The 25916-nt window shown below is 45.0% G+C and overlaps 2 protein-coding genes across 2 annotated transcripts; both read right to left on the bottom strand.

The window, feature by feature from the left end:
* Nucleotides 1-891: 891 nt before the first annotated feature.
* On the bottom strand, nt 892-24760 carry LOC132832910 (E3 ubiquitin-protein ligase TRIM69-like). The gene is made up of 4 exons (XM_060851148.1): nt 24520-24760; nt 23794-23816; nt 22599-22714; nt 892-1946 (listed from the first exon to the last, which is right to left on the bottom strand). The coding sequence occupies exons 1-4, from the start codon at nt 24703-24705 to the stop codon at nt 1396-1398; spliced, it is 876 nt and encodes a 291-aa protein (XP_060707131.1). The 5' UTR covers nt 24706-24760; the 3' UTR covers nt 892-1395.
* Nucleotides 24754-25916, bottom strand: LOC132832543 (nuclear factor 7, brain-like). The gene is made up of 2 exons (XM_060850632.1): nt 25023-25916; nt 24754-24942 (listed from the first exon to the last, which is right to left on the bottom strand). The coding sequence occupies exons 1-2, from the start codon at nt 25431-25433 to the stop codon at nt 24754-24756; spliced, it is 600 nt and encodes a 199-aa protein (XP_060706615.1). The 5' UTR covers nt 25434-25916.

Raw genomic sequence — 25916 nt, 5'->3', positions numbered from 1 at the left:
ATTCCCTCTGAATCCTAACTGTGTCTTCAGTTGAAAGCTCAATCAACTAAATGGATTCAAACATGGTTAAATATTATCTGATCATGACATAAATGATCAGTTCACCCATCACTTTTAAATCTCGGGTTTTCAAATTTTCCAATTTTGTGAAAGAGCAGTAATATTCTGGGCAATAGTTACAGACAAGACCAGTTTCTCAATGTTATTACATCATGTTGTTGTTCAGAAAGTACATGGAGTTTTGGCTTTCATTAACAGGGGGATTGAATTTAAGAGCCATGAGATCTTGTTGCAGCTCTATAAAACTTTGGTCAGACCACACTTGGAATACTGTGTCCAGTTCGGGTCGCCCAATTATAGGAAAGATGTGGATGCGTTGGAGAGGGTTCAGAGGAGGTTTACCAGGATGCTGCCTGGAATGGAGGGCTTATCTTATGATGAGAGGTTGACTGGGCTCGGACTTTTTTAATTGGAAAAAAGAAGGAAGAGAGGGGACGTAATTGAGGTGTACAAATAATGAGAGGCATAGATAGAGTTGATAGCCGGAAACTTTTTCCCAGGGCAGAAATTGTTCATATGAGGGGTCATAGTTTTAAGCCGTTTGTTGTAAAGTATAGTGGGGATGTCAGAGGCGGGTTCTTTATGCAGAGAGTTGTGAAAACATGGAATGCTTTGCCAGCAGCAGTGATGGAAGCGAGGTCATTGAGGATATTTAAGAGACTGCTGGACATGCATATAGTCACAGAAATTTGAAGGTTCGTACATTAGGTTTACCTCACGAGGATCAATGGTCGGCACAACATCGTGGGCTGAAGGGCCTGTTCTGTGCTGTACTGTTCTATGTTCTGTGTGGGGTATACATTACTGACACATGGTGGAAGTCAAAAGAAATCAATCTGACATTTTTATTTTGATTGAGCCCAGTCCCCCTGGAAAGACCCCACTGACCCTGCAGTGAAATGATTTGGTGTCCCCCGGAAGGACCCCACTGACCCTGCAGTGAAATGATTTGGTGTCCCCCTGGAAAGACTCCACTGACCCTGCAGTGAAATGATTAGGTGTCCCCCCTGGAAAGACTCCACTGACCCTGCAGTGAAATGATTTGGTATCCCCCTGGAAAGACTCCCCTGAGCCCAGTCTGAGACCCACTGACTGATTCATCTCCAACACCGTCATGTAGCGCCACCTCCCGCCTGTGGAGCAACATTACAGGCAGGAAGGTCCCCGGGTTCCTGCAGCTCACAGCTCATTCTACCCAGTCAGTCCCTCTCTACAATTGAGCTTCTATTTGTTTCTTCTCTCCCCCTCCTTCTCTCCCCCAGACTGAGACCGACCCCCATCAGTTTACAGCTGGCAGGAGGCAGGGGGACGGGGTGAAATTATGGGATGGATCTGTCAGTGCCCTTGAATCCCGCCGATTGTCAGCGGGGCGGAGTTTTTCCCGCCGTCATTCCCTCCCGGATAGAAGATGGGAAAGATCCTCCCAGTGAAAGTGTGGGTGAAAGTGTGGAGATGGGACATGGTGTCCGCATTGTAAAATGACACCTGTCCACCCACATAGTCCAGGAAAACCCCGATCTTCCGGGGATTCACACTCGGGGAGAGGGGGGTCGGTGAGGGGGAGGTGGAGGCTGAATAACCCCATCCGGGATCCAGCCCCACAATCCAGAATCCAGTCTCCAGGCTCGGGATGGTCCACACTTTCCTCTCCACAGACTCTCGGGCCACTCCCAGATACCAGCAGGTCTTCTCCCCCACCTCCACCTCCCAGTAATGTCTCCCTGATGTGAATCCCTCTGATCCCAGGACATATTCCCAGTTATCAAATCTCTCCGGGGAGTCAGGGAGCGGCTGCCGTTTGTCTCCGAGTCTCACACTGGTCCGGTCCTCAGACAGGATGAGCCAGGGATGCGCTGTGTTCGGATCCAGAGTCAGAGAGGCTGGAGCTGGGGAGAGATCAAATAACACCGTCAGAGGGAGGGAGAGAGAGGCCAGGGAGAGTGAGGGGTTGAGCGATAGAGGGGGATGGGAGTGAAGGGGAGATAAGGCGAACCTGGAAAAGGGGAGTTTGAAGGTGGGGAGGATCAGAGAAAGGGAAGTGAGTGAGAGAAAGTGCAGTGAGTAACGAGAGTGGGGGGATGAGACGGAAGGATGGGGAGGGAGGAGTGAGGGAGGGGAGAGTTCATTTGGAGGGGAGTGGGTGGGAAATGAAGTACACAGAAAGAACAAAATCCTAACTTTAACCCTATTGCAGGAGGGAGGGGAAGGTTAAAGAGAGGAGGAGATGTGGGTGAGAGTGAGGAGAAGTGGGAGAGATCGGAGAACAGAGTGAAGGGGCGGTATGAGAGGGAGGTGTGGAGAATGAGGGGGAGCTCAGAGGGGAGTGAGCAATGGGAGGGTTGAATGCTTGCGTGAGAACATTGGGAACACGTAAAGTGAGGGAGAGAATAGGTTGGGGAGTGCAACATCATCTGGGGAGCCAGGTGGAGTGGGGAGAAGAAGGGGAAATTGTGGGGATGGCAAGTGTGATGGTAGTGGCACAGATTAGAGTGCACTGGGGAGAGTAAACTGAAGCAAAAGGTGAGGCGAGAGCGAGGGGCAGAGAGTGTGTCAGAAGTGGAGGGAGATGAACCACTCAGGGGTGGGGAAGGAGAGTGAGGGGAGAACAAGGGGATATGGGACAGTACAGGGGAGTGTCAGATTGTGGGGGCCTTGAGGGGGTCAGGAGAGCGACGGGAAGAGTGAGGGGTATGGGAGAGGTGGGAGAGAGTAAAGGGGTTAGTGAGAGTAAACAGTATGGACAGGGTGGAGTGGGGGGAGGGAGGCGTGAGGGAGAGGAGAGACTGAGCGAGAGGGAAGGGGTGTGAAATGGAAGGGCAGATGGCTAGGTCCAGGAGAAAGAGACAAATTAGGAGGGGAGAGTGAGTAGGAGATTGAGCATGATGAAACATTTAAGGGAGAGGAAGAGCAAGGGGAGAATGAAAGAACAGAAGAGTTATGGGGAAGAGAGCACGGAGAGAAGTGCGGTAACAAGATAAAAGGAACATGAGGGTGAGGGGAAAGGGTGATTGGGTCAAGAGGGGACAGGATGTGTAAAGTTGGTTAATGCAAGAGGAAAGGGAGAGTGAGGTGATGTGAGTGGGTGGGAATTGGGATGGTGAGAGGAGGAAGGAGTGATGGACAACAAGGGAGTGGGGAGAGTGAGGGAGGGTGGGGTGAGGTTGCATTTATAAGGGAGAGTTTGGGGAAGGAGTAGGGGAGCATGATGGAGATTGGGAGGAAATGAGTAGGAGGTTTTTAACTTGAGGGCAGGGAATGGGACAGTGAAGAGATAGGGAATGTGATGGAAGAGGAAATGATTGGAAACTATGTAAGAAGTGAGAGAGCATGTGGAGGTTTTGTGAGGGGAGGGGACTTTTTGAGATGGAGTAGTGGAGAGCGAATAAGAGGATAGAAAGGAAGGGTGAGGACAAGAGGTCTGCAAAATAAGTGGACATTTGAGTTTTAGAGATCAGGAGAGTGAGTGGGAGGGTTGAGGGATGGAGATGTGGTGAGTGAGAGTGAGGAGGAAGGGATGGCTGAGCTGGAGGGGAGAAATATAGGTTCCTTTTGGTCATGAGAGGGCTGAGTGAGTGGGAGAGGGGAGTGAGTGACAGGGAGGGACAAGGTATATCAGGGGGAGTGAAGTGTTAAGAGTACAGGGAATTCATACATACGTAGAAGTGAGAGGTTAACAAAATAATGTTTTGTGGGGATTCTGGAGGTGAGTGAATTGGAGGATGAGGCAGAGTCTGTGAGGGGGAGTGGAGAGTAAAGATGAGGGGAGTGCAGGTTAGGTGTTTAAAAGGAAGGAGGCAGTGGGGTCTCGGAAGTTGAGGAAGTCGGTGGAATGTGGAGAAGTTGAGTGAATTTGAGGATGAGGTGGAGGGGAAGAGAATTGGAGGTGAGAGTGAAGGGGAAGGAGAGTGTGAAGAGGCAAGATTAAAAGGGATGAGAGAGTCAGGGGTGGGGGTAATCATGGCAGAGCGATTATGGAGGAATGGATTGGGGGAGAGTGAATGTGAGATGGGAGTGAGGGAATCTTAAATGGAGGTACAAACCAGGAGGAGAATGAGTTGAGGGGAGGGTGACTAGGATGGGAAGCTGAGCTAGAGGGGACAGTGAATGAGAGGGAAGAGTGAATGGAGAGTGAGCAGGAGGGCAGAGAGGGAGTGGGAGAGGTGATGGTCGGGAGAGTAGAGTGAGTAAGCAGAAGGGAGACAATGACCACTGTTTCTCATTATGAAGCAGTTCAGAGTGCAGCTGCCCAACAGAATAAGGACTGGCCTCTGGGAGGCACACAGGATCTAAATCTACTCATGGAAGTTGAACAAGAGATGTGGAAAAAAGATTGTGGGAGTAAAAAGAAAGAAGCCATATCAGTGTGGAAAAGTATAGTTCAAGAGAAATGGGAAAAATCTATACAGCCATCATGGAGACAAAACTGTACTAAAGGGAGTATCAGTCCATTAACTGAGGAAGGATTTGAATTAGATTGGACAGAACAAAAAAAAAATGAAGCACGTGATTTAGAAACAGAATTGGAGTTGGCTGGAGAAAAAAAAATCGCAAAAATAAAGACAGAGAACTCCAACCTAATCTGACATTTCAAGGGGTCCCAAAGAAGAGGGAAACCGGTAAATAAAAATCAGACTGCAGCTGCAGCCGTGCTAGACCAGACGGACAACAAGGACAACTCCTTATATCCCCCTATCCCAAAGGCCCATTATTAGAGGACAAGAGTTCTCCGGCGGGCAAGGAATTTGAATCGGATTCAGAAGAGGAGATCTCCTCCCTGTTAACTGACCTCTTCTGGTTCCCCAACAGGGACATCCATGAAACCCACCCGTAGTATGAACAAAATAAACACATGTTATGAAACAAAAGCCCCTGAACCCCCCTTCCTTTCTGAGGACAAACGTGCCAAAGCCCATACTCTTTTCTCCTCATTTGCCTCTCCTGTCCAGCATAATGAGAATTCAGATAATAAAAGTTACCATAATCCCATTGCCACCCGCACTAGGAATCAACTAAAATTAAGACATGAAGGGAACCCTGAGAATGTACCTTTGAGTGCCACTTCCCCACCACAAATGAGTCCTAAAGACATTAATGAATTACAATCAATATTTAAGGGCGTCAATGTTAGTCCTTGCACTCACCCTGATATAAAATGGCCAAGGGGAAATTTCCTGAGGAGAAGAGTCCCAAACCCATTTGCCCAGAATCAGGGACAAAATCCATTTGTTAAATCTTTATCAACCTTGGAAGCATCACAAACTCTCTGGCATCATCAATAAGGCTCCAGACTATGAAAATAATTCCTAAGGATTTGTTCATTTTATTAATAGGATTAGGACCATTTACAGAGAGGCCTCCCAAGACTTAATCTCTTAGAATGTGCTATTTCCCCTGAAAAACTGAGTAAGTTTTAGAAATTTTACAATGGAATAACCATACCCAATGGAATAACTCATGCTTATGCATCCAGGTGAATCTAATAGGTCAGATTGGATTATTGCCTTCCTCTATTAAGCAGCGGTCTGTGCAATTGATGTGAGTAAGATCCTTGTGAGTATTGCTTAGTGATTATTGATGTATTTAGTAGATGGATTGAAGCTTATCCCTGTACTGACTGCACAGCAAAAACTACCTGTAAATTTCTACTAAGGGAAATCATACCCAGGTTTGGAATACCAGTAACGGTCTCTTCTGATAAAGGCTTCTATATCTGTGTGGAGCTAAACAAATCAATATGTAAGAGATTGAATATGAATCAGAAATTCCATTATGCCAACTGTACCCAAATAGTGGGAATTGTAGAAAGAGCCAATGTTACTTTCAAAGGCCAGCTTAGAAAGTGAGGGGATGAAACAGGCCTTAATTGGCTGCAAGTACTCCTAATTGCTCTTTTTAATATAAGAAATACTTGGGACGAGCTGGTGTTCAGAATTCAGAATTTTTTGAATATCGGACTAAGTGACAGCTTGATGGTGAAATTTTAGACATCTTACTGAAGAGCAGACTCACTGTGAGTAAAACGGGCCCTGATACAGAATTGTGGCCTGTCAGTTCTGGGCCACGTCCCGGGCCACGTCCCCTCATGTCACATCTGAGTGACACGCATTGAGTGGGTGTGGAGGTAGGTTAACTGTTTGCACGCCATTCAACCTTGTTAATGGGAAAAAAATTCCATGAAAAGCCTCTGAATTTTGGAGCATATCAGATTTCGGATAAAGGATTGTCTACCTCTGTTAGTATGAGTGTGATCATCCGATGAAAACCCAACCCATGTACATGTGCCCAGGTATAATCTGTCCATCTCCAATATCTCTGACTGGCTAAACCTCCAATGTGATTGAATGGAATCTGTGTCAATGCTAATGAATCAAATTGAGAAGTACATTTGTTGGTATGAACAATGTCACAGGAATTAATTATATCAATCTCAATGATACTTTGGAGCATGCCACATGGCAAAACAATGAGAACATTAGATGCCTATCAATGGCTCTTCCCCCTACACTGATGACCATATCGTCACCAACTAACATCACTATCACAGACGTCATTATAACCACTCATGGCAAGACAACCCTGATGACAATGAAACAGCAGAAATAAACAACACTCACTCTGCTAACCACTACCCATTTTGTGACCTCTATTGCAATTCTGAACACCATCCTTGATACTGTGAGAACACCAATGCATCCCACTTGTCACCCCAATGCTACCTGCAGAAACAAAACCAACAATTTAGGTGCAGAATGCCAATGTAATCACAGCTACACTGGCAATGGCACTGGTGGTTCAGGATGCTCCGATGACGATGAGTGTACTATTTTGTTGTGGTTCTGTTCGCCAAGCTGGGAGTTTTTGTTGCAAATGTTTCATCCCCTTTCTAGGTGACATCTTCAGTGCTTGGGAGCCTCTTGTGACGCGCTTCTGTGCTGATTCCTCCGGCATTTATAGTGGTTTGAATCTGCCGCTTCCGGTTGTCAGTTTCTGTCCGCTGCAGTGGCCGGTATATAGAGTCTAGGTCGATGTGTCTGTTGATAGAATTTGTGGATGAGTGCCATGCCTCTAGGAATTCCCTGGCAGTTCTCTGTATGGCCTGCCCTATAACAGTGGTGTTGTCCCAATCGAATTCATGTTGTTTGTCATCTGAGTGTATGGCTACTAGGGATAGCTGGTCGTGTCGTTTCGTGGCTAGTTGGTGTTCATGGATGCGGGTTGTTAGCTGTCTCCATGTTTGTCAGAAGCGCTTCACAGGAGGCTCACAAGCACTGAAGATGTCACCTAGAAAGGGGACGAAACGTTTGCAACAAAAACTCCCGCCTCGGCGAACAGAACCACAACAACAAGCAGCCGAGCTATAAATCTTCTCACAAACTTTGAGTGTATTATTTTCCCCACCGCTCCACCTGAAGATAGAATTTTTCAGCTCCATGAAACTTGTGCTAATACTGTCAGAAGCTATGAATGCAGCTGCCAGCTGAAACTTACTTAAGCTATTCACACGACACATCCAAACATCAGTTTCGACATTATTATCACCCTCACAATACATCGATGCCAGTTGTCATGAGATGGAATGATTCCATAACTTCATCCACTCCATCAGCCGAAAAATGTTACTTTGAAATGTTTGTCTGTTCCTCTCCCAGAATGAACCATATGAATTGTAATATTGAACACATAACGCCAAAATTGCAGAACTCTGAGGCATATATTGCTCTGATACTGTCAACCTATACCTTCTTGACAGAACCTTCTCCTATCCAATCTATCGCTACTGGCAGATGTACCTTTATACAGCTTCCGTAATTAGTAGCTACTGATTGTTCACAAGCCAAGCTGGAAAGGTGAAGCAAGACCAAAAATACGATGTGCCCCTAATCCCCTTTCTGTTGCCAATGGTTTCTTTATTCAAGCTAAACACCCTGATCCATGTGTGGTCTGCTCACTGCTCCATCATTCTGATGTACAATATATGAATAAGACTCACCCACTTATGCAAACCCCCCACCTGTGCTGACAAACCCATTTGGTAGAAGAAGCACGTCACTGTGTGAAGTGCACTAACAAACCTAAAGGATTCAACGTTAACATTGTTCCACTGTTAGAATGGTGCACTGAAAGAACTTCCAGTACCCATGACATGGGGCAAGTGAAGCAAGTACTGTGTAAAAATGTTATAAAAGACACTGGTTATACTCCTACTCTCCATCCGCTAATACACTTGGATAACTGAACTTTTGATAACACCCACTGTTTACGAGATTCAGTCCTCATTCTGAGTGGACTCATCATTCACTCACAGAAGCGCACCCTCAGAACTCCACTTAGCCTTCATTCGCTATGTGAAAACAAGGCCTACCCATATATTACCTAATGACTGGTATGGACACTGTGCTTTGGTGCACAGCTTACCACTTTCTGCCCTCCACCATAAAATACCTAAGGTAAATGATGAATGGAAAGCTCACTAATATATGAATCATTCCGGGACAAACTTAGAGGAAAAACAAAAGGAGACTTGCATTACTTCTTCCACCAACAAACCTGGTGGTTGAGATTGATGGGAGGCCTTATTCCAGGCTAGGGTGTTGAGATGGCCCTAGATCAGCAAGGTGACCTTGAATACAACGTTAAAAAATTGGCCAACTCAACTGCCCAAGCACTGAAACTAATGAACAAGGTAATACAGGAGATCCGGATGATAATGCTTCAGAATTGATTAGTGTGAGATGTCCTTCTCGCAAAAGGAGGAGGCGATGTTCTGTCATTGGCCCACAATGTTCCACCGACATCGATGACTTCTCTTAAGACATTGTATATGACACAGATGTCATTAACAAACAAGTCAAGATGCAGGGAAGATACCTACTCCACCATTGACCGACTCATGTGGATGAAGTCCTATCTGCTGGCTATGGTCACTGTATGAATGGTTTGTGTGGAGCGCACTGATAATCCTTGATTTCATGCCAGAAATATACATTGTTGTCTGCTTATGTGTGAAATGGACTGTATTGCTTTTCGCCTTAGCCAAAGAAGAATCTTGTTAATCAACCTTTGTTCAGTCCTCTACCTCCATGTCCGAACTTTTAAGCTGAAATCAGGTATTTTTCTGACTCTGCTCCTCTGGGCAATGAGTTGCCAGAAGACGCCCTCGACTTATAAAAATCCAAATGGACTGAATGGACTAATTGTGTTTGTATATGCTGTACTGTTATCATGAAATAATAAAAGGAGTGAATGAGAAAGTTGGTAGCCTTACACATCTGCTAAGGAGATGTGACAAACAGCTTGACCACAGGCTGGGGTGGGGGGGTCTTTGTTCAGAAGATTTGGGGACATCTGCTCTTGGTATCAATGGATTGGTGTAAATAAGGTGCTAACATTTGTTCACTTTTGTAATGTATGGCAGTACTTCCTTCTCATGCCGGGGCACATATTTCACAGTTGGATATCAGATAACTAAAATTCTGGTCATATTGAAGAATCTTATCAAAACTCATACTCAATAGGAAAAGCATTTGTAATCTAATAAGCTGAGTTGAATATGCATGTAAAAGAACAATCCTGATACATTTTTGTGCATACCACACTGAGCAGATTTGAACTTATGAAGATCAGCTCTACAATCTTAACTGTTTTGGAAAGTGAATGTCTCATTAACCTTTAGAGGCCAGGAAAACATTCTTCTGTAAATTACATTCACTGACTGAAGGGTTCAAGGAAAACAGAGAGACAGAGAGAGAGAGAGAGAGAGAGAGAGAGAGAGAGGGTGAGAGAGAGAGAGAAAGACAGACAGACAGGATGGAAGCTGGTGGATAGGTTAACTCTTTGTGGTCTGATCTGAGTGAACACTGGCTTGACATGGATTGAATATTTCTGTGTGGAGCTCGAGATTTGGGAATGTTATGAATTCAGTTTGCATTCTGGGAATCTTAAGTTGATTTTTAAAGGAAAAAAACATTTTGTAGGACAGCAAAACTGGACCTAGTAACTGAGCATTTTCCACTTAGTTTAGACTAGTCTCTTGTTACGATGTATTAGCCAAAGCAATTGACTATTTGGCCAGACTTGATCAAGAGTTCCCACTTTGATGTGCATGTAACTTAATTGGTCAAGTGTACTCAGACCTGTCAATGAGTTTCTGTTCCTGTGCAAACTTTTGCCATTTTATTGTTGCTTATCTGATTAAGAACATGTGGCATTTTTGTAATTTTAATATAAAATTCTGTATAAAGACAGCTTGTTTGCAGGAAGAATGGGAGTAGCCTGAGTGAGCTCTTAGGGTAAGAGGTGGCACTGCTACTCCGCTAAATGTTGTAGAACCTTAGCTCAAGCCTGGCTTGTAGATATCTCTGTTATAATGTAACATTTGATGCTATTGGTCAATAAAGGTAATGATTTGAACTAAGCCGTCTGTAAAAGTTTTTATCCTCCAGACTACCACAGAGTATGATCTCCAGGATGAACCAAGAGAGGTTATAGGTTGAGTCCATCAGGGTTTCCCTGACCCAACTCAAATTGGTACTTTAAACCTGCAGAATTGTGTATATGGAGTGATCTGGGTATTCCAGTGCATGTGTCAGAAAACGTGAGTATGCAGGACCAGTGAGTAATTCAGAAGGTTAATGGGAGGTTAACCTTCATGTCGAGATGATAAAATGAACAAAGCAGTAAAAATGCCACCTTTTATTCATAGGGACAATTGGTGAGTCCACTTCTTGAGTCATAAGAGTAAAAGAATGTGAGGTTGACAAGGGGCGACACAGTGGCTCAGTTGTTAGCACTGCTTCGTCACAGCACCAGGGACCTAGGTTCGATTCCAGCCTCAGGTGACTGTCTGTGTGGAACTTGCACATTCTCCCCATGTCTGCGTGGGTTTTCTCCGGGTGCTCTGGTTTCCTCCCACTCTCCAAAGATATGCAGGTTAGGTGAATTAGCCGTGCTCAACTGCCCATAGTGTCAGGGGCAAATGTAGCGGAATGGGTCTGGGTGGGTTACTCTTCGGAGGGTCGGTATGGAGTTGTTGGGCTGAATAGCCTGTTTCCATACAGTAGGGAATTTAATCAAAGGCTGCTGTCTGCTCTGAGAGAGGGAAGGCTGGTGCTGAGCTTATAATCAACATCAACATCCCTCACTGAAGGGGCATGGATGAGAAGACTAAATCTTCACAAGGTAGGAATTGAAGCTGTACTGTTACTGTGTATCCTGCATCAGCTGTCCAATCAACTGAGCTAACCAACCAACATAGCAATACAGTAACACAGAATCAAATGAAGTCCTTTAGCCCACTGTGAGCATGCTGGTCATCAAGAGGCTATCAACTTCTATTCCATTTCCCAGCAGCTAGGGAACTTGGGGGGAAAATAGTGATGTCTTGTAAAGAGTTCATATTACAGAAGGGAATGTGCTGTGGAGATCTTCAATATACAAAGCTAGGTAAATCCCTAGGACCCAATCAGGTGTTTTGCAAAAACTAGGGAAGAGATTGCTGGAGCCCTTAGTGACATATTTGTATTATCAACATCTACAGCTGAGATAGCAGAAATGCAGGTTGGCTAATTTGGTGCCATTATTTAAGAAAGGCTGTAAGGAAAAGTGAGGGAACTATAGACCAGTGAGCTTTACGTCAATGGTAAGTAAGTTATTGGAGAGGGTGGGACAGGATTTACATGCAATTGGAAAGGCGGGACTTATTAGGAATAGTCAACATGGCCTAGTCAGTGGGAAATCGTGTCTTCTTTTGAAGAGCTAACAAAGAAGATTGATGAAGGCAGAGCAGTAGACATTGTCAATATGGACTCCAGCAAAGTATTCAAATAGGAGGCATATTTACTAAGTTGGCAGATGACACAAAAATAACATCAAATGGACAGTAAAGAAGATGACCTCAGATTGCAAAGGGACCTTGATTAGATGGGCCAATGGGCCGAAAAGTGGCAGATAGAGTTTAATTTAGATAAATGGGAGGTGTTGCATTTTGTCGGGCAAACCAGACCAGGACTGATACAGTTGATCGTGTGGCCCTCAGAAATGTTGCTGAGTGAGAGATCTGGGGAGCAGGTGCATAGTTCCTTGGGGCAGGTTTGCAGATGGACAGGGTGGTAACAAGGTTTTATGGCACATTTGACTTTATTGGTGGGAGTGTTGGGGTTGGGGAGTCAAGTTGTGGCTGTGTGAAACATTGGTGTGGCACATTGGACTGTGGTTCTGGTTACCCTTCCATGGCGTAAGTATGTTGTGAGGCTTGAGAGTGTGTGGAAAGGATTTGCAGAGGTGTGCTGGGACTGAAGGGTTTTAGTTATAGGGAGCGCCTGAATAGGCTGGGGCTTTTTTCCCCTGAAATGTCAGAGGTTAGCGGGCTTATAGAGATTTATAAAACCATGAGGAGCATAGATAGAGTGAATAGCTAATGTATTTTTCCCTAGGGTAGGTGTCTGCACCGCTAGATGGCTTAGGTTTAAGGTGAGAGGGAAAGATTGAAAAAGAACTCAAGCAGTCACTTTCTCACGCAGCGGGTTGTGCATGTATGAAATAAGCTGCCGGAGGAAGTGGTGTAGGTTGTTGTAATTACAACTTTTAAAGGCACCTGAATCGATACATCAACAGGAAGGTTTTAGAGGGATATGGGACAAATGCTGGCAAATGGGACAAGGTTACTGCAGACTGATTGGATGGAAGAGTCTGTTTCCAACCTGTGTGAATCTATCACTCCATCTGAATAACTTCCTAAATGTTGCAAAGGTGTCTGTCTCCTCTCAGGCAGTGAGTTCCTGATGCTGACCGTCATCTGGGGACAAATATCATCCTTAATTCCCATTGAAAACTCCTGCTCTTTCTCTTATATCTATGCACCTGTTCTTGCTCATTCCATTAAGGAGAAAAGTACCCTCCTGTACCCAATCTGTAATCTTCATAACTTTCTACACCTTCATCAGGTTCTCCCCTCAGCCTTCTCTGCTTCAATGTAAACATCCCCAGCCGATCAAGTCTGTCTTCAGAGGTGAAACACTCCAGCCCAGGCAACATCTTGGTGAATCTCAGCTGTTCCAGCCCTGCCCTGTCTCCTGTTGGAATTTCTACACATTGCCTTAAAAAGATCACGTGGAGACATTTTAAGAATTCTGTCCTGTCTAAGCCCTTCACAATCTGCCTGTGTCAGTTCATCCTGGGGAAGCTGAATTCCCCTGAGATGACTATCATTTTGTTCTTGCACTTCTCTGAGATTTGCTACATATCAGTGATTAATCTGTCTCTGACTGTGTTGGGTCTACAGTCCACTGCGAACTTTGATAAAGTTCTTTCCATGTGGCCTCAATTGAGTGGAAAATGAGACACTGTTCTTCCAGTTTGTGCTGAGCCTCAATCTGGAAGAACAGTATCTAATTTCCCACGTGGGGAACCTGAAGCCTTCAGGACTCAGTATTGAGTTCAGTAAAGTTATGGCCTGAATACCTCCTTCCATGTCCTTTAACCCCACGGACACCCCAGGCTCTGTCATGACTTGGGCTACTTTCAGCACAGCCAGTCCTATTTCACCTCCTTATAGTCCCCACTGTCAGCTTTTCTGTCCTCCTGGCTCACCGTTATCCATCCCTTTGTCTGCTGTCTTTCTCTCCTTCTGGGCTCTGTCTCCACTGATTTTTATTTCTTGACAAACCTAGACACCCTGTCTTCAGTTATAAACCACCTTTTTCAAGTTACGATCCAGTTCTGTAGGAGTGTCACTGGATCAGAAACATTAACTATGCTTTCTCTCCACACTTGCTGTTAGGGCGGCATGATGGCACAGTGGTTAGCACTGCTGCCTCACAGCGCCAGAGATCGGGTTCATTTCCTGCCTCAGGCGACTGACTGTGTGGAGTTTGCACGTTCTCCCTGTGTCAGCGTGGGTTTCCTCTGGTGAATTGGCCATGTTAAATTGCCCGTAGTGTTAGGTAAGGGGTAAATGTAGGGGTATGGGTGGGTTGCGCTTTGGCGGGTCGGTGTGGACTTGTTGGGCCAAAGGGCCTGTTTCCACTCTGTAAGATACTGAGTTTTTAGTTTCAGATTTCCAGCATTCACAGTTCTTTATTTTATTTTATGGTTACTTATGTTGATGTGAGCGTCCTTGTATTATTGATATCCAGAGGAGATGGATGGACAAGGATAAATGAGAATAAATATGAGGAGGGAGTGTGATACAGAGTGGGAGGGAAGAATATGAGATTATAAACAATTAGAATAATGGGGATGTAGAGTTGGGAAGTAATTTAGAGGGAACACCAATGTAATTGCAGAGCCAGGTGGAGGGGAGAGATAATGTTGGAGTGTGGGGCAGAAGAGAGAGTGAGGTGGAAGGGAGCATAATGCTGAGGGTGAGAATGACAATAATGGGAACTGACAGGAATGGGCATTGTGGGATAGAAAGGGAAGGGAGTATGAGAGTGAGGGGATTGAAAGAGTCTGAGAACAATCTTCTTTGTCACCTCTTCAAAAACTCAAACCCAATGATTCATGGTTTACATAGAACATAGAACATAGAAAGATACAGCGCAGTACAGGCCCTTCGGCCCTCGATGTTGCGCCGACCGAATCCTACCTAACCTAACTAGCCCAATAACTTCCAAATGCCTATCCAATGCCCACTTAAATGACCATAAAGAAGGAGAGTTCACCACTGCTACTGGCAGGGCATTCCATGAACTCACAACCCGCTGTGTAAAGAATCTACCCCTAACATCTGTCCTATACCTACCACCCCTTAATTTAAAGCTGTGTCCCCTAGTAACACCTGACTCCATTAGCGGTAAAAGGTTCTCAGTGTCGACCCTTATCTAAACCCCTAATCATCTTATACACCTCTATCAAATCTCCCCTAAACCTTCTCTTCTCCAATGAGAACAGCCCCAAGTGCCTCAGCCTTTCCTCATAAGATTTTCCTTCCATTCCAGGCAACATCCTGGTAAACCTCCTCTGCACTCGTTCCAATGCCTCCACATCCTTCCTATAGTATGGCGACCAAAACTGCACACAATACTCCAGATGAGGCCGCACCAGAGTCTTATACAGTTGCAACATGACCTCAGGACTCCGGAACTCAATTCTTCTACCAATAAAGCCCAGTACACCATTTGCCTTCCTCACAGCACTATTTACCTGGGTGGCAAAACCCAGGACAAAACCATGATGACTATCCTAATCAATCCTTGCCTTTCCAAATGGATGTAAATCCTGTCCCTCCGAATCCCCTGTAACAATTTAGCCACCAGTGACGTCAAGTCTCCCCAGTCATCTGGGTTTTCCTTGCAGCCTTTTTTAAATAATGGCACAACATTAAGTATCCTCCAGGCTTGCCTCATCTCACCCTTGGCTGTTAATAATACAAATATCTCAGCAATGGGCCCATCAATTTATTCCTTAGCTTCCCACAAAATTCTGGGATAAACTTAATCATGTTCTGGGGACTTTATCCACCTTAATGCAGTTTAAGAACCTGCAGCACCTCCTCTTCTGTCACATGGACTCTTCAAGACATCACTATATACTTTCCCAAGTTCTGTGTCCTTCTCCACAGTAAACTACCGGTGAATGTTGACATTCAGGACCATTACAACCCTATTAATCTGACAGATATCTGAGATCTCCCGACAAGTTGCTTCTCAATTTCCCACTGACTATTTGGGGATCCATACCACAATCCTAAAGAGATAATCATCCTTTTCTTATTTCTTCATTGCAACCACATACCTTTTCTGGATGGTCTCCCAGGAATATCATAGAACATAGAACAGTACAGGCCTTTCAGCCCATGATGCTGTGCTGAGCATTTATCTTAATCTAAGATCAACCTAACCTACACACCTCTCAATTTACTGCTGTCCAGGTGCTTGTCCAGCAGTCGCTTCAATGTCCCTAATGTCGTTGAATCTACGACAACCACTGGCAGTGCATTCCACAGACCCACCACTCTCTGTTGAAAGAACCTATCTCTTTCATCTCCCCTACACCTTCTCCAATCACCTTAAAATTATGACCCCTCGTGACAGCCAGTTATGCCCTGGGGAAAAGTCTCTAGCTGTCTACTCTATCTATGCCTCTCATTACATTATACACCTCTATCAAGTCACCTCCGTTCCTTATTCTCTTCAGTGTGAAAAACCCGAGCTCACGCAACCTGTCTTCATAAGACAAGCATTCCAATTCAGGCAGCATCCTGTAAATCTCCTCTGCACACTCTCTAAAGCATCGACATCCTTCCCATAACGTGGCAAACAGAACTGGCACAATATTTCAAGTATGATCTAACCAGAGTTTTACAGAGCTGCAGCAAAACCTCCTGGCTCTTAAATACAACCCCCCTGTTAATGAAAGCCATATGCCTTCTTAACAACCCTGTCAACTTGGATGGCAACTTTGAGGGATCTATGTACATGGACCCCAAGATGCCACTGCTCCTCCACAATGCCAAGAATCCTGTCTTTAACCGAGTATTCTGCATGCAAATTGGACCTTCCAAAATGAATCACTTCACATTTATCCAGGTTGAACTCCATTTGTCAATTCTGAGCCCAGCTCAGCATTCTGTCAATGCATGTTGCAGCCTGCAACAGACCTTGACACTATCTACAACACCACCGACCTTTGTGTCATCAGCAAACTTCCAAACCTACACTTCCACTTGTTCATACGAGTCATTTATAAAAACTACGAAGAGTACAGGCCCATGAACAGATCCCTGTGCATTACCACTGGTCACTGACCTCCAGGTGGAATACTTTCCATCCACTACCACTCACTGTCTTCTTTCGGCCAGCCAATTCTGTATCCAGACAGCCACATTTGGCTGTCTTCCATACGTCCTAACTTTCTGAATGAGCTTACTGTGGGAAATCTGATCAAATGCCTTACTGAAATCCATATGCACCACGTCCACTGCTCGACCTTCGTCAATTTGTCTCATCAGGTCCTCAAAGATCTCAATAATATTAGTGAGGTATGGCCAGCCCCTCTGAGAGCCATGCTGACTACCTCTAATCAAACTACCTCTAATCAAATAGTCATAAATTCTATCTCTCAGAATCCTTTTCAGTAACTTGCTCAACACAGATGTATAACTGGCTGGTCTGTAATTCCCAGGGGTTTCCCTATTCCCTTTCATGAACAGAGGAACAACATTCACCTCCCTCGAATCAGCTGGTAGTACTCCTCTTCAGATTGAGGATGCAAAGATCATCACCAGAGGTGCACCAATCTCATTGTTCACACCCCGTAATAACCTTGGATATATCTAGTCTGGTCCTGGGCCCTTATCTATCTTGATGCTTCCCAAAGTTTCTAGCATATCCAGTTCCTTAATATCCATCTGTTCAAGCCTATTAACCTGGTCCATGGTGTTCTACTATTCACAAGGTCCCTGTCTCATGCGAATACTGACGCAAAAAACTCATTTAGGGTGTCCCCATCTCTTCAGACTCCAATCATACGATCCCTCCATTATCCCTTCTCGGCACTACCCTCTCTCTGATCATTCTCTTATTTTTTACTGAGTGCAGAACGACTTTAGGTTTTCCCTAATCCTTCCTGCCAAGGCTCTTTCATGCCCCTCCTCGCTCTCCTCAGTATATTTTTGAGTTATTTCCTAATTACCCTGTAATCCTCTAAAGCTGTGCCAGATCTTTGCTTCCTCAACCTTAAGTAAGCTTCCTTCTTCCTGATGACGAGATGTCCCATTGCTCTTATCATCCAACACTCCTTTCACCTTACCATTCCTTGCGTGTCTCAGTGGGACAAAATTATCCAACACTCACAACAAGTGCTCCTTAAACAGCCTCCACCTTTCCCATTGAAGGATTAATTTACCTTCCCAGCAGCCACCTTGTCCTCGCTCTCATTACTCCCACTGTTGCTGCAAAATATCCTCCCTAAGTACAGGCCTAGTGTTATCCTTACCCACACATGCTACACCCCTCCTCTCTTGCTTCCCTTTCCATCTTTACTATAACATCTGTACCCCAGTAAATTAAGCTGCCAGTCCTGCCGTGCCCTGTTTCATCGCTAATAACAATGATATCCCAGTCCCATGTTCCCGACCATGCCCTAGATTCATCTGCCTTAGCTGTCAGGCCTCTTGCGTCACAATTAATGCAGTTTAATTTCTCAGATTTACCTCATTCTTTGCCATTGTCCTGCCTACCTTGAATATTTACTTTGCCCCCTTTATCTACGACACCAGCCTCAGTCTTATTTCTGTTCTCACTATCTATTTGGGTCCCATTAATACACCCCGCCCTTTACTAATTTAAACCGTCCCAAGTTGTTCTGGTAAATCTCCTCACCAGGATATTGGACCCTTTCAATTCAAGTACAACCCATTCTTCTTATCCTGCTCACTTCTACCCCAGAAAGATGCTAATGGTTCAAAAATGTAAATCCTTGCTCCTCACACCAGTTCCGTGGCCACACATGAATCTGCCCTATCCTCCTATTCCTGCTGTCACTACCACATGGTACTGGGAGTAATCCAGATGTTACTAACCTCGAGGACCTACTTCTTTCTCTCCTACATCATTATTAGAAATGAAACAATGTGTAAGTTTCCTTGGTGTCACCAAACGTTAACACCACAAACAATATAATCAAAACTGATGACTTTCTCATCATCCCACCACTACTTCTGTGACCTCACTGTTCCCATATTGATTGTCTCATTTCCTACATTACAACAGGGAATATTCTGCTAAAACACTTCAATGGTTCAGAAGTGGGTCATACTGTGGGCACATGGGTGATATTTGAACACAATTTGATTTATCATACCCACCTCTGTAATGATTTTTCCATTACTAGGAGTTGAGTTAATTATTCATATGGCGATTCATTGCTTCTTTGATTTCCATTTCCCTTCATATTCCTAACATCCCAAATCACACCCTTCCCTGACCTGGAAGTGATAGCAACTTCCCAGTTGCCTGTACCTCTTCCAGGACCACCCATCACTTTCTCACACTCCAAACTCTTGGAAAACTGACAATGAACGTTGCACTGAATCAGAACCCTCAGACTGAATTGGATCTCTGATCGGATTCTTGGCACAGCCAATGGATTCACTGTGAGATTACTCACAATATTGACCACCTGGCTGCCTCACAGCATCAGGGACCTGGGTTCGATTGCAGCTTCAGGTGACTGTTTATGTGATGTTTGACTGTTCTCCCATTTCTGCATGAGTTTCTTGCACAGTCCAAAGACATGCAATTTTTGTCCATATTGTCCAGGGATGCACAAGCTGTGGACTCGATGGGCTGAATGGCCTGCTTCCACATTGAAGGGATCCTATGATTCTATCAGCCTCACTGTCTACAAATTGCCTTTTCATGCTCCCTTATGGAAGTTTACAAGTATCTCTGTCTTGTTTAATATGTGACTATGTCAAACCGATATCAGGCTCAGCTAGTCTGGCAGCAGTTATGGAGAGAAATCAGAGTTAATGTATAGGATCGAGTGACCTTTCCTCAGCACTGATGGAGCTTGGAAAATGTTGGTTTATGTACAGAAGATAGGGTCGTGAGGAGGGGATAAGAAGTAAACAACAGTTAGAGATAGAGCCCAAAGAGAGAGAAGAGCCATTAGATAGATAAAAGACTGGATAATGATATGGTTTGGAGGGTGAATAGCTGTTACTGGATTCTATTAATGGATCACAATGGGTGGTGTGTAATAGCAGACTCTTTAATAACAAGTGGTCAGACTGGTGAGTCCTGATGAATGATCCTGACCCAAAATGTCGACTTTCCTGCTTCACCAACACCGTCAGACCTGCTGTGCTTTTCCAGCTCTATATTCTATTAACTCTGACTTCTAGCATCTGCTGTCCGGACTGTCTTCAGGTCTGTGGTAACAAGGCCTGGCTGTGTGGGTTAGCGTATGTACATGGCAGAGCTCAGGCCTTAAAGTTATTGAAACCATATTGAATCCGGAAGGCTGTCGTGTCTCCAGGCAGAAAATGAGGTGCTGTTCTTCCAGCCTGCACTGCTGCAGACCTGAGACAGAGATGTTGGCCAGGGAACAGGGTGATGGGTTAAAGTGGCAGGTAACTGGAAGCTCAGGGTGTTTTTTTTGCAGAAAAAGAACACAATGCAAGTGTTCTGTAAAATGATCACACAGTCTATTCTTTGTTTCCCCAATGTGGAGGAGACCACATTGTGAGCAGGGAATGCAGCAGACAAGACTGTGTGGAGTGCAAATAAACTGCTGCTTCAGCTGGAAGGTACATTAGAGCCCTTGCTTACTGAGGAGGGAGGAGGTAAACGGACAAATGTTACACCTCCTGCATTCCAAGGGAATCTGCCATGAGGCTGTTGGAGGGGTATTAGGACTAGCCAGGATGTGGATTGGAGCTGTGTGGTGTCTGATGGTGGCATCTCACTGGAGGTGGTGGCTGATGATCTTCTGGTTGTAGATGCTGGTGGGCTGGTAGGCAAGGACAAGGGGAACCCTATCACTGTTGCAAGAGGGAAGAGAGGGGGTGAGGGCTGAAATGCGGGAGATGGTTTGGACCCAATTGAGAGCTCTGATAACAATAGTGCTGCATAAACCTCAGTTGAGGAAGAAAGTGGACATTTTGATGGCTCTCTTGTTGACCTTGGCACCATTGGAACAAATGTGATGGAGACAAAGGGACTGGGAGAATGGATTGGAGTCTTTACAGGAAGCATGACGCAACGATGTATAGCCCAGGTAACTGGGAGTCAATGGCTTTTTTTGTGGCCAGTGTATCCCCAGAAATGGAAACAGAGATTTGAGGAAAGGAGAAGTCAGCGATGGACCAGGTGAAGGTGAGAGTGCAATGGGAGCTGGAAGCGAAATCAAAAATCTTTTCGAATTCCAAACTAGAGAGGGAGGTAGCACTGATGATATCAGCAACCTATTGGGGGAGATGTTGTGAGGAAGGGCAAGAATAGCACTGGAGCAAGAATGTTCCACGTACCCCATAAAGAGGCAGGAATAACTGGGGCCCATGCTCACCCCTCTGACCTGAAGAAAATAAGGGGAGTTAAAAGAGAATTAGTTCAGGGTGAGCCCGGCCAAGGAGGGAGCGTGGTGGGTTTGGGGATGGTGTAGGCCTTTGTTCCAGGAAGAAGCGGAGAGCCCTGAGGCCATCCTGTCAACAGGGATTGGACCGGGGAGAAAAAAACTGAGTCAAGGTAGGAAGTGATGAGTTCTGTGGGGCAGGAACAGGCAGAAACAATGAATGTGTTTGTGAATTTTGGGAAGGAGGTAGAAGTGAGCTATGTGGGGGTGGTGGACTGTCAGCTTGGAGGCAGTGCTCTGAGATCCAACCCTGACTTCGTTATGAAGCCTGCTGATCACTTCCTCTTCGCCATGGATGTGCAATCCTTCTACACCTCCATCCCCCACCAGGATGATCTCAGGGCTCTCCGCTTCTTCCTGGAACAAAGGCCTGAACTGACCCCACCCCCCACCACCCTGCTCCCCTTGGACAAGCTCATCCTCACCCTCAACAACTTCTCGTTTTACTCCCCTCATATTTTTCAGGACACAGGGCGACCATGGGTACCCACATGGGCCCTAGTTATGCCTGTCTCTTTGTGGGTATGTGGAACATTCTTGATCCAGTCCTATTCTGGCCTCCAACCACAAATCTTTCTCCAGTATATAAATACTAACATTAATGCTGCCTCCGTCTCTAGTCTGGAATTAGAAAAGTTTATCAATTCCGACGAATTGACGAGCTGAGAATAGTTCACAGGTCAGCGTAACATCAAGGGCCGAAGGGCCTGTTCTGCACTGTATTGTTCTATGTTCTATGATGCTGCCAGACCAGCAGAACTTTTCAAGCAACTTCTGATTTTGTTTCTCACACAACCTCCAATAGATATGTGCCTGTCAATATCGGCTCTTTAATGTCTCCATGTCTCACTGATATTGTGAGAAAAAAACTGTTCCTCCAATGTCACTCCAGATGGAGCCTTCCTTATCTCCTCTAGAAATCCTGTTTCCATGTGCTATTCCTCTGGTTAGACAGAGCCCTTCACTGTTCTGTCACACAGGGCTGATGGCTTCAGAGACTTGTCGAAATCCACCCACAGTAAGTACAATGTTTCCAGGGAGAGCCTCCCAGAATTAACAACTAGCGATGTGAAGATGTAAACTGGGGCCTCAGATTCTATGCACAACGGGCAGCACAGTGGCTCGTGGTTTGCACTGCTGCCTCACAGCGTCACAGACCGGGGTTCGATTCCAGCCTCGGACGTCTGTGTGTGGAGTTTGCACATTCTCCCTGTGTCTACATGGGTTATCTCCAGGTGCTCCAGTTTCCTCCCACAGTCCAAAGATGTGCAGGTCAGGTGAATTGACAATGCTAAATTGCCCATAGTGTTAGCTGCATTAGTCAGCAGGAAATAGGTCTGGATGGGTTATTCTTTGGAGGGTCGGTGTGGGCTTGTTGGGCTAAAGGGCCTGTTACCACACTGTAGGGCATCTCATCTCATCTAACTGTGGTTATAATCAGGAAAATGAATATACACGTTTACCTGGATAAATGGTGTGTATTGTTTCTCTCCAGACTGTGCACAGTAAAGGGCAAGAGAAATGTCTGAGAGATAGAGAGGCACCAGCAGCTGTGAGTGTGTTCTTCTCCTCAGTAACCCTGTAAGTATTAAACAGATAACTTTGTAAATTCTGCTTTGTTGGAATATTTATGAAATGAGTTAAATATTCACTCTTTCAGCATTGTTCATGTTTCAGTCAATGAGCTAGAATTTGAAATGTTCATCTTATCTTTATAACTGACCCAAACAAAATTCGATAATGCATGGGCGAGGATTGGAAACCCCCAGGTCCAGAGAAAGGCCCATGTCCTGATAACAGATCAGTGACTGAGACATCAGACAACATGGAGATGATGAACATTCCCTCCATCCTCTTGCTGTATTATAAACAGAGCTTGTGGAACAGAGAAAAATTCCTGAAACATCTAAAAGCCTCATGTCCAACTGTGTAATACATGGGTCCCACAACCCTCCGAGAATCCTGCTCCTCTACTTCCAGCCTCCTGACCATCTCTGATTTTAGTCTCTCCCCCCATTGGAGGTTGGACCTTCAGCTGCTGAGACCCTCAACTCTGGAATTCCCTCCCTGAACCTCTCCATCTCTCTATTCCTCATTCCCCTTTAAGACGCATTAAATCCCACATCAATCATCGGGGTTAATATCTCAGTGACACTTTTCTATACTTTCCAACGTACACTACATTACACTAATTAAATACTTTTTTTTTAATTTTGCATTTATTGTTCCCTTTATCAAGGCTACAGTGCAAGTTTGTTCTGTAAAAGGTGAAACAAAAATGATTTCCCTTTAAACTCTGACTGTCTGCGTTTGGTTAGGATCCAGGCCATTCCCTGGAAACATGGGCTGTGTGTCTCCTCAAAGTCACAGTCACACACACACAGCCAAAATCATCCTGAGAACCAGGTTGTATTATTTACAGTCATCTTTTCATTGCTTACAATACTGCAGAACAGTTTTATGAAATCTAACACTGTCTTAACCCTGCAATAAGCTTCTTATTATAAAAACACTCGCGTGTGAGCTATAACCAGAGTAAATGTTATCCCATGAATGACCCTTTCAAGCGGCGACAATAACCAGGAAATAACCCCAAAACAGCCCGTCCCTGAGTTACTGAGCAAACTGGGCAGTGTTTCAGTAAAGAGCATGTCCTACCTTCTCTTCCGACAAGCTGCCTCCTGAAAGAAATGAATCACAAACAGTGAGGATGGCAGTAACAGATTTCAGGAGGAGACAGACAGGCTGCTGAAATGAGCGGACACAATATGCAAGTGCATCGTGACACGTTTTGGACGGAAGATTGAGGAGAAGATAAAATAAACTGGATAAAAGCTTTTGACAAAGGGTCAGTTAGACTCGAAACATCAGGTCTTTTCTCTCCTTATAGATGCTGCCAGACCTGCTGAGATTTTCCAGCATTTCTCTTTTGCTTTAAAATAAACTGGGACTGACCATCAGTCCCGCTCACAGACACCCTGACTCTCACTCCCACTGTACCAGACACACCCACACACTCCACATGGAACTGGAACTGGATTACAATGGGAGTTCCAGGAGATCATTAAACTTGGGGAACACGGAGATAATAACAAAACTAAAAACATCACAAACCATTCCCGGGAGAATGTCGGTATTCCCGAGAATCTGCAGACATTGTGGCAGCGGTTACAAAAATAACAGAACATCTCAGCAGGTTTGGAAGGATCTGTGGAGAGAAATCAGAGTGAACGTTTCGGGAACATTGACCCTTCAGTGACAACGGCAGAAACGCCCGGACAGCCACAAGATCAGTTCACTCTTTTACACTAAATCCCACATTATTTTTACAGTTGTCATCATGTCCGAAATCTGTCTGAAATAACCTGCAATATCTTCCCTCACCTTTAGAAAAATCAATTCGTTTTTTTGTTCCATTTGTTTCTTTAAAATTGAGAGTTCCTCCTCAATAGAATTTAAATTCTCCAGAATCTCTCGAAGGTTTTTCTCCATGGGTTCTACAATCCTCTCCTCTTCTTCCCTGAGATCTCTGAGTAAACGCTGCTCTTTCTCAGTGAGTATCTGGTGCATTTTAGTGAACTCGGATGTGATGTGGGTCTGCAGACTGCTCGCCTGTTCCTACCAAATGAAATGTGAAACCTCATTAATGTCCCGCGGTAAAGGGAACAAAACTAACCGAGATCCCAGAGAATCAGCACAGGGAGAGCTCACCCTCACTTCGGAAATCTTCCGTTTCTGGGTCAGTACCGTTTGTAGAACCGCCGATTTCTTCTCTGTGAGAGAATCTAAGGAAGATTTCAGCTTATCCTGAAATTGTGAAAAATAATTACACGATTATATTGTCATCCAGTGACAATGTGAAAAAAAAGTCTAGTTTCACCTTTTACCTTGTAGATTTCAACAGCCTCATTGATCGGCAGGAAGTTGTGAGTTTTGTGTTCCCGCGAATCTCGACAAATCAGACAGATCAATTTCCTGTCAGTTTCACAAAACAGCTCCAGTTCTCTCTGGTGTTCCTCACAGTGAGGTTTACTTTCCTTCTCTGTCGGATCCAGCTTTAATTTTCGAGCTTTCTCCGCCAGATTCGCTAAGGCCCGATTTACCCTGAGGTTTCTTTCCGGAAACTCCTCTCTACATTCCGGGCAGGAGTTTATCTCCTTCTTTTCCCAACTCTGGGTGATACAGGAGCGGCAGAAGTTGTGTCCACACTCCAGTATAACCGGATCGGTGAAGAAATCCAGACAAATGGGACAAATTGTCTCCTCGGTCCAACTCTCTCCCTGCTGTCTGGAAGCCATGTTCACCCTCAGTACTTCCTGATTCAAACCGCTTTCAGTTTCAATGTGACTGCGCTGGTGAACACGTTCAGTTCAGCGTTTCTCCGAGGAATCTCACTGCAATACTCAGAGACTGATTACAGGAAATCGGAACGGGTCTCGGCTATTCAACCCCCACCATTCAACATGATTCTGTCTGATCGATTACTCCAGTACCTTTTACCCTCCCCATTCCAATAACCCTGAATGCCGTTGGTAATCAGAAATTAGTGACCTCTTTCCTGAAACACACTGAAAGAGTGATCTCTCACGCCCCTCTCTGTAGAGAATTACAAAGATTCACAGCCATCCAAGGGAATTCAAAATTCTTCTCATCTCAGACTGAAGTGACAACCGCCTCATGTTTAAATTGGGCCCTGGTTCAGGAATCTCCAGCCCCGGGGGGGGAATATCTTACCTGAAGCAGCACTGGATTCGTGGTGCTGGAAAAGCACAGTTCAGGCA

The sequence above is a fragment of the Hemiscyllium ocellatum genome, chromosome 35, assembly GCF_020745735.1.
Source record: "Hemiscyllium ocellatum isolate sHemOce1 chromosome 35, sHemOce1.pat.X.cur, whole genome shotgun sequence".
Classification (NCBI taxonomy): domain Eukaryota; kingdom Metazoa; phylum Chordata; class Chondrichthyes; order Orectolobiformes; family Hemiscylliidae; genus Hemiscyllium; species Hemiscyllium ocellatum.
Note: the sequence above shows the minus strand (reverse complement) of the source record. Positions and strands in the feature narration are given on the sequence as shown.

Excerpts from the sequence above, each read along its gene's own strand:
- LOC132832910 (XM_060851148.1), bottom strand. The coding sequence starts at position 24,705 with ATGCACCAGATACTCACTGAGAAAGAGCAGCGTTTACTCAGAGATCTC. Across the intron at positions 23,817-24,519 it reads ACGAATTGATTTTTCTAAAG|GAGGCAGCTTGTCGGAAGAG; the intron begins GTGAGGGAAGAT and ends CATTTCTTTCAG. Across the intron at positions 1,947-22,598 it reads AATACACACCATTTATCCAG|CTCCAGCCTCTCTGACTCTG; the intron begins GTAAACGTGTAT and ends ATCTCTCCCCAG.
- LOC132832543 (XM_060850632.1), bottom strand. The coding sequence starts at position 25,433 with ATGGCTTCCAGACAGCAGGGAGAGAGTTGGACCGAGGAGACAATTTGT. Across the intron at positions 24,943-25,022 it reads AGGCTGTTGAAATCTACAAG|GATAAGCTGAAATCTTCCTT; the intron begins GTAAAAGGTGAA and ends TCACAATTTCAG.